The following is a 14,763-nucleotide window of genomic DNA, read 5'->3' as shown; positions in this document are numbered from 1 at the left end:
GAGACTTCAGCGAAGGAAGTCACTGCAGATATGGTGGAAATAGCAAAAGAACTAGAATTAGAAGAGGAGCCTGAAGAGGTGACTGAATTGCTACATCTCATGACCAAACTTGAATGGATGAGAAGGTGCTTCTTATGGATGAGCAAAGAGTGGTTTCTTGAGACAGAACAAACTGATGGGGAAGATGCTGTGAAGATGGCTGAGATGACAACAAAGAATTTAGGCTACTACAAGAACTCAGCTGAGAAAGCAGCAGCAGGTTATGAGGGGACTGAGTCCAATTGAGAAAGAATTTCCCTTGTGGGTAAATGCTGTCGAACGGCGTCACATGCTACAGAGAAAGCAGTCGTGGAAGGCAGGGTCCACTGATATGGCCACCTTCAGAAACCACCTCCCTGTTCAGTCAGCAGACCTCACCATCCTGGCAAGCCCCTCCGCCAGCGAAAAGATGGTGACTCACTGAAGGCCCAGATGATGGCTAGCAGTTTTTGGCAATAAAGTGTTTTTTAATTAAGGTATTAATGATGTATTAAGACATGATGCTATTGTTTTAAGACACTAGTCTATAGAATATTGTAAACAGAACATTTACATGCACTGGGAAATAAAAAAATTGTGACTTGCTGGTGGATCCATTTATATATATATATATATATATATATATATATATATATATATATATATAATTTCAGAGAGGAAGCGGGGGGGGGGAGGGAGATAGAAACATCAATGATGAGAGAGAATCATTGATCAGCTGCCTCCAGCATGCCCCACACTGGGGATCGAGCCCAATACCCAGGCATGTGCCCTGACAGAGAATCGAACCATGACCTCCTGGTTCATAGCTTGATGCTCAACCACTGAGCCACGCTGGCTGGGCGGGACTGGTTTCCATCTTGCCTGTTTCAGAGAACTGATGGGACCCGGCACAGTCTAGTTGCCTGGGGGACACTGAGAACAAAAGCGAGCTGGACTTCTTGCCTCTGCTCCAGAGGGCCCATGGTACAACAGACAGAGGCCACCACAGCTTGGCAGCCTGTCCATCGTGGGGCAAGAAAAGAGTGGAGCGTGCGTCCCACATTCTGGCTTTTGGGGGGCTACCCAGAGAGATGGTTTCTGTCTTGCCCAACACAGAGTACAGACAGGATGCAGCCCCCTCTGCACACCTGGGGATGGACCACTGAGAATAAAAGTGACTTGAATGGCTTCCAGCAGCTCCAGAAAACCTGCAGTACTGCGGACAGACACCAGAGGTAGCAAGAGATTACAAGCCCCTAAAAAAAAAAGAGAGAAACTGGCCAATCCATGTAATTGGGAATTGACATGCACAAGTCCAGAGAAGGTGAATCCATGGCAAAGGTCTGAGAGGCCTCTCAAGCTCGGCTAATTGGTGAAAGTCTTTCCCCACACATAGTCAGTCGGTAAAGATTGAAGAGGTGGCTGTTTTTTCAAATGGATAGATCACAACGGAAAGAGACAGGGAAGCATGGCTCAATGAAAGGAACGGAATAAATCTCCAGAAACAGAGTTATAATGATATATGTATTAGTGAGGTTTTAAAGGATAATTAACTAGGAAAATAAATGTGCAAAACACTTTGAAATTTATGAAAATCAGATGAGTGAAATGTAATTCTAATATATGATTACTGGCTCATTGGCCTTCCTCCCTATTAAAACATTGATCTTGGTCCTTGAAGCCACGCCATTATAAAGATTTATTTTATCAAAAAGAGAGAGAAAATAATTTATTAAATCCAGATGCTTACAAAGGTGATTGATGTAACAATAAATAATGGGCAACTTCTGCGTTGAAAAAATACTAAATAAGCACAAAAATACTCAACCAGCAGTGAATCTTAATGAAGCTAAAGTGGATTGCCTCTGAGGGGCAGAAAGAAAAGAATTAGGTCAGATATTGAGCTCTGTTTGTTGGCTTCCAAAAGCAATGTAGCAAAAATGACCAGTCTCCACCTCCAGATGGTCTCCACCTGCCATGACCTTCAAATTGTTTGCACGATCCTAGGTACTAAATCTGGGTGGTGCCGAGGAGTGGGATCATCGAAATCAGTTTCCTCCAGCAGTGCCCCGAAACCCCAGGCCTTGTTCTCCTGTCCACGACTAAACACATCTCAATTCAGAGTCTAAGAATCAGATATATTTCAACCCCCAAAATGGGATGGAGTAGGAGTATGGGATAAGGGGATAACAACAGCAAACAAAGCCAACATTCTTTAAGCACTTAAATGCTTTACTTGAATTACCTCTTTATTCTTCACAGCAACCCTATTTTATAGGTATTCTTTCCTCAGTCCAGAGAGGTCACTTAAAGTTTAGAGAGAAAAATTACTTGCTCAAGATGGCACCTCTAAAAAAGGACTCAACTGCAGTTTAAAACACATCTATTCCAAAGTTCAGGCTTTTACCACTACTCTGAGCTACCTCCAAGACAACCTAGGGCTCTTCTTCTTCTTCTTCTATTTTTTTTTTAAATTAGAGCTCTTCTTCTAACACCCAAGGGACATGGGGATTCTTCAGAGATTTTTAGTACCTCTTAAGATTATGAGGCACAAAGAGAGTGAAGTGATCGAGATCTTATGTAGGAACAGGCAATGGAATGGGTGGAACAATGATATTAGCTGTCAGGTGTACTGTCTACTGAAAACATTGCTATCATCTAAAAATAACAGAGAATTCAGTATATAAGTATATGAGGAGCCTTTTTCAAAATTTAAGTCAAATAAGTGAGATGCAGAAGTGTCTGAATGTGGTAGGAGCTAAATGAGGGTCAGAGAATATTAACTTTGATAATTTTGAATAAAACTTGAATAATAACTTGTATGTGTATTCTACAAATACAAAGGACTACGAAGGGCAGAGGTAGCATTTGGGAATCCATGGCCAAAGGAAATAAGAGAGGAAAGGTCTTAGAACACGAAACTGGATTAAAACCAATAATAATTTCTTCCCTCGGTCTGTTTCAATTCATTCAAATGATGTAAAACCAACTATAAGATGAAGAAGAGTGTTTTCAACAATCATTCAGATCTCCCCTTAAAAGAAAGTTCTAGGACTTTCTTCTTGACCAGGATTCTTGGTATGGCTTATGTTTCATGCAAAAAAAAAAAAAAAAAAAATCTACAACAAAAATATAGCTATCTCCAAGGAGCCTAACTGAAACTTGTAAGTCACTTTGGGATTATATTTTAAAACAAAGTGTTTTTCCATAAAGATACTATTCTGCTTTTATAGAGTAAATTAAAACTAAATTCGTTTTTATTCAAGAATTCTATTTTTCCATACAGTGTACATTGCTTTTAGTTGGGGTTCAGAGAAGCAATGATTAATCACTTGTCCCTAGGTACTTAGAAAAGGCAGTTATCAGTTATATTGGGCTAGATGAAAGATGGGAGTTACAACTTGTTAACCTCGAGGGGTGCCAAGCTCAGAGGATCACACCACAAACTCCTCTTTTTTATCTTACGATGGCCACTGCCACAATGAACCCAGCTCTCCTGCCTTATGTTTTCCTCTCAGTTGCCACAGCAAATTTTCTCAGGCGGCAATGTCCACTTAGCCAGAAGGACGTCCAGCAAGTAACCCCAGGTCCACAGGGGCCCACTGGCAGTTCTAAGGCAGGGCAAAGGGACAGAGAGCTGGGAGAGGCCAGGACAGAAATAACAGAAGAGCAGGAACAGAAGAGGGTGAGAAGGAAGAATGGGAGGGAGGCATAAAGGAAAAGGAGAAGAAAAGGTGGCAGAAGTAAGAAAAGAGGGAAGACGTATCGAAAGGAGACCGTCTACAGAGAAGAATTCTATGCGAAGGAGGAAAGTGGACCCGGGGCCCGCACAGGCAAATCAGGACAGCTTTGTGCTATGAGTTGCCTCCTCTCGCCCTGAGTCTTTCTCCCCCCACGGGGGAAGCAGAGCAACAACCCCTCTGGGCCATTACCTGGATGAGCTCGTCCAGCTCGGTCGAGTTGACACAGGAGTGCTGGGAAATGAAGGTCTGCTTCTGGATCACGATGGTGGTCCTCTGGGAAATCTCGTGAGGCTGCTCCAACGCTTTGAACACGGTGGCTCCGATGATCAGGTAGAGGACAACCACCAGGAAAATCGTGGAGACCGTCTTCCATTTCATAACATTAATGGCCGTGTCACTCTCCGCCCGGGAAGCAAGCACGGTGGGTTTCGTGGAAAACGAGAGCCTGGGCTTGGAGTTCTGAGCGGCAGATTTTGGATCCAGCAAGTCAGGTGCCGCCACTGGTAAGAGAGAAGGAGGGTTAGGCTGGAGGAGGTCAGTGGGGTAACGGCTGGGCTTGTCTAAGGGGTGGCAAAGGTTGACGGAATTCTGCGCTCCTGGTGGAAGCTCTGGAACCAGAAAGGCACCCAGGAGCATATAAATGGGTTCAAGGGAAAGGGGCTGGGCCTTCGCTCTCTGCTGCTATTGGGGATCCAGATGGGAGGGGGAAGAAAAACAAACAGGAGTTGGACCAAGAAACTTAAAAAAATAAAAGCACGCCCGCCCAGCTAGTGTGGCTCAGTGGTTGAGCAGCGACCTATGAACCAGGAGGTCACGGTTCAATTCCCGGTCAGGGCACATGCCTGGGCTGCTGGCTCCATGCCCAGGGGAGGGCGTGCAGGAGGCAGCCAATCAATGGTTCCCTCTAATTGCTGATGTTTCTCTCTCTCTGTCCCTCTCTCCCTTCCTCTCTGACATGTCTGAGGTCTTCCTAATGAATTTCAAAATTTGCATCTGTCCACCATGAGTCAACAAAGACTTACTGAACTGCTAAGGGTTGCTGATGCTAAAGTAGATATTCGAATACTCATGAAGAAGGTTCCTGGATACTCCCCTTCTCTAGCATGTAACACTCTATACCACAGCAATCAACGTAAATAACGTTCTCTACTTTTGCCTTAAAAAATTCATTATAATAAAGGAATTGTATTATAAGTGAATTTATGACCCAGACGCTATTGCTCAAAGTAAAACATTAGTAATTTTCTGGTAATACGTGATGATGGTAAATACACCACAGTAGCCCAATCATTTCTTTTTGCTTAAGCATTCTCTATGCTTTGTTATTCAATCTCTGACATGTGTATAAAAACAAGAATATCGCTACCCACTGTGGCAAAATCCTTGGTGCAGCCAAGACATGACAAGTTCCTTCCATTTCAACAGTGAACATTATCAAGAAAAAAAAAGTTTAAAGCCTTGTCTCACACCTTGGACCCTACATGCTCTGTACAAAGCTAATTGCTCCATTAGCATGAATTTCTGTGTTCCCTTACAAATTCCCATATACTCTGAGGTGACTCTAAATCCATTTATTATTCATCTGAGCTGTTCAAAAATATCATTAATGGATTCCTTTTTAGCTAATACAAGAGATACTAGCCTTCTACTTGCTAAGGGGAAAGTAAGCCATCTATTACAATATATTTGATTGGAAAAATAACATTGAACCAAAAGGGGTAATAGAATGGCCAACAAAGAGGGAATTTTAAAAAGCCACCACCTCAACTAGAATAATCAACTTGTTGTCCGTAACTGTAATAGAAACAAGTGAAAATAGTATCTATCATACAGGTGTAATAAAATGATATCCTAATCTAAAAGACACTTTGGGGTAAGTATTGGGGAAATGCCAATGGAATTGCCCCCAAATGCCCGACAGGAACCTGACATTACTTGAGGAGGAGAAGGAAATACAGCAGAGAGTGTCAATTTTCACATGGCTACATACCTTGCCCTCTTGACTACCGCTGAGTTAAATTTAGGACGACCACAGTCTGAATTCATAAACTAAGTCTTCAGTTGCCCATCAAAAAAGAAGCTTTGCAAACAAAGCTATTTGGAGCACCAGTGCTAGGCAGTGTTGTAAAGTGATGGCAGATAATAGAGGGATCCTCAACCAGCAAAGCTCTGAGTGGTTCTGGCTTGGAAGAGAGGAAGCCAGCGCTCTGACGGGGTAACAGTACCTGTACATACGTGCGATCGCCACACACGGTCCTGACAGCAGTGAAGTAGAGGTATGTACACGTTTCTACCCTGTCGACACTCCTCTGCTCCATAAAGCCCCGAACGAATAGACACTTTTAACATCTCATGTTCGTAAAGGCAACTTCACTCAAAATTCACGCTGGCTATGTGTTTAGAATTTTCATTTTTTTAAAAAAAACAACACTTTTTAAATAGAAATGCTGATAATAGCTAAAATCAGTCATCTGCTGTCTAACCGCCCCACCAGGCCTCCACGCTGCCTTATGAGTTTGAGTGAAAAATAAAGGTCATAACCTAAAATGTAGCATTTTTGGAATAAAAATTAACAAGATCACATAGAAGCTCAACATTATGTCTCTCTTGCGGAAGCTCCCCAAGCCTTTCTCGGCAGTGCTCTGTTCTCTCCTGTTTCTGATTGTTCACATCAGTGGTGTCCAGTCTGCAGAACTGGAAAACACCAAGACTATGTACCTGGATGCTCCCCAAATCCCGTCCCTAAATCCCCACGGCAAACTAAACGTCATTATAAGCTTTCGGAGGAAGGGGACAGGTACATTTTTAAAAGTGCGTGCGTGTGTGTGTGTGTGTGTGTGTGTGTGTGTGTGTTAAGCTAATACCTTTCCCGATGGAGTTTATTTTAAGCTATTGCCGTATCTTTTAATTAGCAGAAATACATATGATGCACATTTGGCAGACCGAATGGGCAGGAACTGGTGAGATAGCAAAATGAAAAAACAACAGCCTTTCCTCTCCGTCTAATATGAGAAACCCTCCGGTTTCCATCTCCAGTCCTTTGGGGTATGATCAGCAAGAGAAGCTACTCAGCACAAGGAGTCAGGGGCTGGCCCCCTCCACACGCTCTGGGCACCACCACTGCCTCCCTCCTCTGCCCCCAGCACATCAGCCTCCTCTCAATCCTGCTCTCCCATCCTCACCAGGTATGTCTTCTTCGCTCTGCTCCCGGATTCAATGGGCGACCCAATACCAGGAGAAACGAGCTTTTTATTCAGCACCACCGCCTGTCCCACCACGCAATGGGCAATGGACAACGGGCAACAAGTGTGCCCAGGGTCACCACGCGTCCTGCCTGTCGGTTGTTCCCTAGGGTTGACCCTCCTCCTTCAGGAAACTAGTCCCCCGCCTCCCACCCCCAACACACACACACACAGACAAGGTGTCTCAAACCCATTCCCAAGGCAGATGCAAAACCTCCAGGCACCTGCAGGAGACATGGGAGAAGCAGCAGGAGAGGAGCAGGGGATAGGTTTGCCTCCAACCCCAGCATATGACCCAACACCTAGGAGGGGAAATGAGGGTGGGAAACGTCCGCTTGCAGCCAGCGGGGCATCAGCAACCCTCCCCGGACCAGCTGGGGCGGGAAAGCGCGGGGCGGGCGGCGGAGGGGGTCCCCGGGGTCTCACCTCCTGCGCTAGAGCCGGCTTTCTCCGGCGAGGCGCTGGGCAGCATGAGGCATGCAGCATTCGAAACGCTTTTTTTTTTTTTTTTTTTTTTTTTTGCAAAAGATGGACTTGAACCTTTTACACACACACCGCGGTACTCACTTCTTATTCAGAGACGGGCTGCGCGCTCCGAGCTGCACGGGCAGGCATTTTCCCCGGCTTTGTTTTACCAGGTGGGGAGCGCGGGCTGGACGCGGGAGGGGGTGGGGGTAGCGTGAGAAGCCACGAAATCGCGGGAAGGAGGGGACGCCCGCGGGCTGGGCAGAGGGCGAGGCCGAGGCCAAGTTGGGCTCGGGCGCCGCCGCCCCCGCGCGCGCCTGCGGACGGGCCCGGGTCACCCGGAGAGCGCGGGCGACCCGGGTCCCGCCGGCCCGCAGCCGCCGCCGCCGCGCGCTCCGCCCCGGGCTCGGCGCTGGCCCGGCCCCGGCGCGGCGCGGGGGCGGTCGGTGCGGCCCCAGCGGCCGTGCGCCCCGGCGTCTTTGTGCGCGAGCCTCGCTCAGCCCCTCTTCGCATGTCTTTGTGCGTCTCCCCCCCCAACCCCCCCCCCCCCCCCGCGAGCCCTCGGTGCCCAGCGCGAGCTGCGGCACCGGCTCGGTCGCCCTCCTCCGCGGCTCTCCCCTCCAGCTCGCTCTCTCGCCCCTCGCCAGCGCTTCTCCCTCCTTTCGGAACTCCCTCCCCTCCGCCCCTTCCCCACTCCCTCTCGCCGCCCCGGGCTCGCCTCCCCGCACCCCTTCTAGCCCAACCCTCGCCTGCAGCGCCCCAGCCTGGGGCTCCCTTCCCCAGCCCCGCTCGGCCCGCCTCCCCGCCTGGGGACGCAGCCCCGGGACTCACCTGCCGCCTCTGCTCCTGTCGGGCCCTGGCTCTAACCCTGCCCCCTCCCCCGATCCTCACTCTCGCTCTCCGGCCCGCGGGGCTCCACCGCTCTCCTGCCCGGTCGGGATGCGGGGTGTAGAAACCAGCGCCGGGGCGAGAGTCCCCGGAGCCCTTGGCCCCCAAGGGTTGTAGGGAGAAGTACCCCCTTTGGCGCCCTGAGACCCCTGGAGCGGGGGCTGTCGGGAGGGTGCTGGCTTCCTCTCGTCTACGCCTGGGAATGGGTTAAGTCACCAGCCACCCCCTCCTCGTCTCTAAGGTGCTTGAGCTGGGGAAGGGGCTCTGCGCAGAAGGTTCCGAACCAAAAGGATGGGGAACGCACCGGGAGCCAGGGTGAAAACATCGAGGGATGCAGAGGGGATGGAAGAAAAATCGGTTAGGCTCTCAGGAGCAAGACCCCTTTGCTGGGGGCAGGGGCTGCGAATGTTCTCGGCGGAGCAGCGGGGTGGGCGACCCGGGACTTCAGTCTGACCGGCGCGCCCGCCCGCCCGCACACCTCCCCAGCGAGAGGCAGACCCCGCCCAGGCTCGCAGACCGCCGCGCGCGGGGGCAGCTGAACTCTTGGGGACGCGACGCGTGCGGGGAGCCAACCTGCAGAGGAGGGATCCGCAGAGTTGAGGCTGCAGCGGTGGCAGGCGCGTCTTCTCCCCACACGCAAGAAGCGGCGGAGCTTCTGTCCCTTGGTGAACTCTTCCTTTCCCCTTGGGCAGCCGGAATCCCCGGCTGACCTCCACCCTCCCACCTCCAGGCTGGGGGAGACCGTTTATCTCGCAGAAAGGCTGCGTGGCCAGATTGGAATCTTTACCCGGTTACAGGGGAGGCTCCTAGCGAAAGCTATAGACGTGAGAAACCGGTGAAAGCTACAAGCCCCGAAGGAGGTCAGGTAGAGCAGAAGGACTCCTGGTTGGGAAAAGAACAATGTCATTCTTTTGCAAGACTGTGCCCACCAGTGACTAAAAACGTCAAGTTATGTTTCTCGATTCCCAAATAGAGTCAGCACCTCTTTCTGCTTGTAAAAAGGACTTGCTTGGGAGGAATTCCTTCGTGCTGGAATTGAAACACGTTTTTCCTCACTTCTGCTCTCTAGAGTAATATAATCGGACGTGCTTTCTAAAATGTGGATCTGGTCCTCCCACTCCCAGTCCCAAAACCCTTTCAGACTCTCTAGGTCACATATAATGTGCTTCCTGGTCACTTCGATTCCTGGGTACTGTCACTCCCCCCCACACCTTCCCCATCCTTTACCCAAGCTTACATGACCAAGACACTATCAGTGCAGTTCTTCAGAGAAAACAGCTCAACAGGGTGTGTGTATAAAAGATTTATTTTAAGGAATTGGCTCACAGGACTGTGGGGCTGGCAAATCCATCCGAAACCCCTAGGGCAACTCTGGAAACTCAGTTGAGTTGATACTTCAGGCTTGAATTTCATCCTTTCTGGGAAACCTCCGTTTTTGCTCTTAAGACCTTCAACTGATTATATAAGGCAGTGGTTCTCCACCTTCTGGACCTTTAAATACAGTTCCTCATGTGGGGACCCAACCATAAAATTATTTTCGTTGCTACTTCATAACTGTCATGTTGCTACTGTTATGAGTCGTAATGTAAATATCTGATATGCAGGATGGTCTTGGGCGACCCCTGTGAAAGGGTTGTTCAATCGCCAAAAGGTCGCGACCCACAGGTTGAGAACCGCTGCTAAACTCAGGGAGGGCATTAACCATGTCTCTCTATCCCCCATAGTACCCACAATAACCAGTGACTGACACCAGAAAGGTGTTTAATAGACATCTCAATGAAAGTGTGATTGTTGCCATCACTCACCTGGTCTCCCCCCAGGTGCTTAGAACCGGAGTGTCCTACATGTAGAGGACAGGAGATGAACTTACCACCTCAGCATCGTTTTCTACCTTGTTACAGGCTTTTTGTTCTCTCGGTGAAATGGTCCCAAACACTGTGGGTATTCTGTTTGGGGATGTGTATTTTGGTTGTCTGGTTGTTTATTTTACTTTTGCCCTTTTGTTCAACAACTTGGTGATTCTTTTTATGTTCCCTCTGGGTCTTTTGCAAGTTTAACCACGCCTTGCCAAGCTCTGGTCCTCGGTCAAACTGGCTAGTGCTTACTGCAGTGGGGGGTTAACTCTCAGTATGTATAATGAGTACTTCCCTTTTCCCAGACTCATGGGATGTAGGACTTGCCACCAATCCCCATGCTGAAATGCCACGTTCCCTCCTTTTCTTCATCAATTCGTATGTAGCAGTTGTCTTCCATGTTCCATTTTGCATTATTCTCACATTAAGCACATACGTAGGCAGTGTGGGGAGGGGTGGATTTACTTTACAGAAACATTAAAACAAGATTTTAAAAACGAATTTCAAAAAGTGGAACATTAACAGGGATCACTCCACCAAGCCAGCCTCAGCCTCGCAGATAATTCAAAAGAACCAAGAAACCAGTCATCTAGCCCTGCTTTCCCCTGCAGTCCAGTCCCTGCACAGGCCCCTCAAGTAAGTACTCCTGCCCCTTTAAGAGCCTCTGTGCCAAACACATATTTACTCATGGTCTTTGGAATAAGAGTCAAAAAAGGAAGTAGACTAGTTTGCATATCATTGTAACGGGAGAAACAAGGAAATGGGATGGTTTATCCTGTTTAATTTTATGCTTGCATTACTCAATACATGTAAATTCCATCAAAAGTGGAACAGAAAGACTGGGTAGACTCCATTTCTTTTCTGCTGTAGGACACTGGACACCCGTGAACTTTATTTCATATGTTGCCCTCATTCCAGTGCCCTCAGGGCTGTTCATTTTGATTTCTGACTTTGGCCTGCTCAAAATTTCATAGTTTAAAAAAAAAAAATGAGCATGCCACAGTCTTCCCCATAATTCCAATCAGACCCGGAATTTTGACATCTGAGTGACTTCTGTGGTATCCTAACTCTACCATTTCTGAACCATGTGAGTTTGAGGGAGTCCCTTAAGATCTCTGGCCATCAGTTTCCTCATCTACAAAATAAAGATAATACACTGTCCTCACAGCAATTGTTGTAAAAATTAAAGTGAAACAATATATATGTCTAATATTGTAGATACTCAAAAGAGTTTTATTCGCTCTTGTGCTTGACCTAACCCATGAACCAGGGGGCTCCTGGCCAAGCAAGACCACCAACAAATTCCAAGTCTATAATCAATCTTGCCATTTCTTTGATATTCTGGAAAACAAAATTGCACAGGTCTAAGATAAGGAAGAATAAATCACACTCATCAACTATTTGCTGAATGCCAACTAGGTGCCAAGCAGGAGTTCTGTGGCTAAAATAAGGTAGGTTGCTGCCTTCACTAAGAGGGAAGCTGCTAGGCCTTGCTGTTTTTTCTCAGTGGTTAGAGCACCAGCTGGCAGACTGAAGGGTCCCAGCTTCGATTCCTGGTCAAGGGCACATACTTCAGTTTCAAGTTCAATCCTTGGCCCCGGTCAGGGCAACCAATCTATGTGTCTCTCTCACATTGATGTTTCTCTTTCTCTCCCTCCACTCTCTTCCCTTCCTTTCACTCTGTCTGAAAATCAATGGGAAAAATATCCTCAGGTGAGGATTAAAAAAAAAAGGTGCTAAATAAATACAAATTTCAAACTTGAATACAAGCAATGAAGAATACAGGGTACTGTGATAGACTCTAATGTTGGAGGGTAGGGAAAGACCTGGCTAAGAGGTTCTAGTTGCCTGCAAACTCAGGCGGGGGGCCGGGGGGCGCAGGAGGGACAACAGGACAGGCAGTACTTCAGTGAAAGCTTCCCTGATGTGGTCTGAGGGCACTTACCTTCCCCCTCACAGCTTGTGGAACCCTTCCCTGATTGTGGGTGCAGTGTGTGTCCTGGGTCTGAACCAATGCAGTCATGATTTCTCAGTCTCTCAGTTGGTTTAGGCAAGGATCTGTAAACCATGCAGCAATGGAATTTATGCCAGAGTTTCTGGGAAAAGAGACTTTCATGCTATGCCACTGACCTTGCACCCAAGAGCCTTGTAGGTTTTTATGCCAATAACAGAGAAGAAGCTATCTGAGAATGGAGCCGATACAGAGCAAGCAGAACCAAGATGAGCAGATCCAGGTGACAGCATTTGCTCAGTCCCCTATATCACACCACACCATAAGGTGCACACATTTCTGTCTGGATAGCCAGTTTGTGTTGAGATTTGTGTTGTTTCTAGAAATCAAGAGTCCTATTCGAAACATCGCAATGCATAGAATTGGACAAGGTGAGAAATAATTTGCCTATAAGTTAACCCGCAGTGATTCCTGCCTCGTGATATTCATGCCCTTAGGTTATGCCCTCCCCTTGACTGTGGGCTGCTAATGAATAGAATACAACACCAGTGATGGGGACATCCCTCCCTCCCATGATTCGGTTATAAGAAGACCTTGGCTTCATTCCTGAGTGCACTCTCACTCCCCCTTGGATGGATACCTCCGATGGAAGTCAGCTGCCATGTCAACAGGCAGCCCTGAGGAGGGGCTCACCTCAGTAAGCCTGAAAGTGGGTCTCCTGAGGTCTCCCCATAGCCGTGTAAGAGCACATGGAAGTGGATCCTCCCCAGCGGAGCCCTGAGATGACTGCAGTCTTAGACAACACCCTGAGTGCAGTCCCTGAGCTAGAACCACCCAACTAAGCCTCGAAAACTGTGAGATCATAAATAGTTCTAGTTTTCAGCTACTAAGGCTTGGGGTCATTTGTTATGTAGCAATCCTACATAATAAAAGGCTAATATGCAAATAGACCAAACAACCAGTCACTATGACGTGTGCTGACCACCAGGGGGTGCATGCGGAATATGGCGGGCATCAGCAGCAGGTGACAGAGTGTGGAACATGGCGGGCGGGCGTTGGCCGCGGCAGGATGGTGGAGCAGGTGAGTGGGGTGCCAGGCCAAGGCAGGGCTCTGGTCACTGTCATCGGGGCAAGCCTCTGGTAGTTATCGAAAATTTGTTGCTCCTGCATACCGCGGTTCCACGCCATGGTCCCACCCAGCGCTTGCACCTGCAGCCAGCACCAGAGCCACTGCTCACACCCACTGCCCGCGGCAGGTCCTGATCACTCAGCACCGTCAGCGGGTGTGAGCGGTGGCTGCCAGCACCGATCGCCCCTGAGGGCTTCTCCACCTCCCCCTGCTCCTGAGGGGCCATAGGGGCAGCAGCCGCCAGCTGCACCCGCTGACAGAGCCAGCCCTGCTTACACCTGTTGGTGCTGGCCCCAATCACTCTGCACCGTCAGCAGGTGCGAGCAAGGTCTACACCAGTGATGGCGAACCTATGACATGCATGTCAGTGATGACACGCAAACTCATTTTTTGGTTGATTTTTCTTTGTTAAATGGCATTTAAATATATAAAATAAATATCAAAATATAAGTCTTTGTTTTACTATGGTTGCAAATATCAAAACATTTCTATATGTGACACGGCACCAGAGTTAAGTTAGGGTTTTTCAAAATGCTGACACGCCGAGCTCAAAAGGTTCGCCATCACTGGTCTACACCATCAGTGCCTAGGCACAGTGGCGGCTGGAGTTGGGCTGCCGGCAAACAGGGGAACAGGGGCCACAGCGGAAGGGGCCAGGCTGGGGCACGGAGGATGGGCTGAGACCCGCCCCTGTGCCCACCACAGCCTCGTGGCCCACGGTTCCTTTTGAGGTGCACAAATTCGTGCACTGGGCCCTAGTAGATAACAACTTCTAAGAGTTAAATTCCAATCAAGCTTATAAAGATTTTGGCCTGAGCTATGCAAATTACTTTAAGAAGGCATTCCTCAAAGTATTCATGTCCCTAAAATTAGATTGTGCCAATTAGAAGGGAAGTCGGACATCACTGGAAGAACAGAAAAGGAAAATAAGAGGTAGATGTTAGCCATGCCTATCCAACCATGGTCTCTAGAGCAACAAGTCGTAAACTTGAGCCTGCATCAGAATCGCCTGGAGGGTTTGTCTGACACGGGTTACTGAGCCATGCTCAGAGTTTTTGATGAATCCTCTTTAGGTTGAGACCGGAGGGTTGACATGAATAACAAGTTCCCATGTGGTGCTGTATTGCAGGGAGCACACTCGGAGAATCCTGGATGAACAACAGAATTTTGGTTCATTGTGCTCTGATATCTCACAGTTACAGAGGCCAGTTAGGCACTGATGAGAAACTGGGCCACTGGGCAACTCAGGTCCCCTGCCAACTAGTTTGGCATATCATGGCAGGCACTCGCACGTATCAAAGGGGCACAGTTCAGAAGTTCTCTCCATTCACAGTACCACCTACCTGCAGTAAGTCATTGATGGTACAGGAAATGTATTTCCTCATTCATTCAACTAGCACTTATTAGGCACCTTCTGTGTACCAGGAAGCATTTTTTCTAGCACTTAAGGATGTACACAAGCAACAAAGATATA

At 48.2% G+C, this 14,763-nt stretch overlaps 1 protein-coding gene across 5 annotated transcripts in view; it reads right to left on the bottom strand.

Moving 5' to 3' along the window:
• The window catches only part of KCNK2 (potassium two pore domain channel subfamily K member 2), a 150,814-nt gene that overhangs the window by 84,333 nt on the left and 51,718 nt on the right, over positions 1-14,763 (bottom strand). For 2 of the 5 annotated variants that reach the window (XM_059675620.1, XM_059675621.1), the window contains exons 1-2: positions 7,430-7,557; positions 3,951-4,261 (exon numbers count right to left, since the gene is read on the bottom strand). In XM_059675620.1, coding sequence (XP_059531603.1) covers positions 3,951-4,261; positions 7,430-7,475 — 357 coding nt within the window. In that variant the 5' untranslated portion in view covers positions 7,476-7,557. The other 3 variants (XM_059675625.1, XM_059675624.1, XM_059675622.1) reach the window with 3 other exon arrangements.

Source organism: Myotis daubentonii, chromosome 18 (assembly GCF_963259705.1).
Source record: "Myotis daubentonii chromosome 18, mMyoDau2.1, whole genome shotgun sequence".
In the NCBI taxonomy this organism is placed as follows: domain Eukaryota; kingdom Metazoa; phylum Chordata; class Mammalia; order Chiroptera; family Vespertilionidae; genus Myotis; species Myotis daubentonii.
Note: the sequence above shows the minus strand (reverse complement) of the source record. Positions and strands in the feature narration are given on the sequence as shown.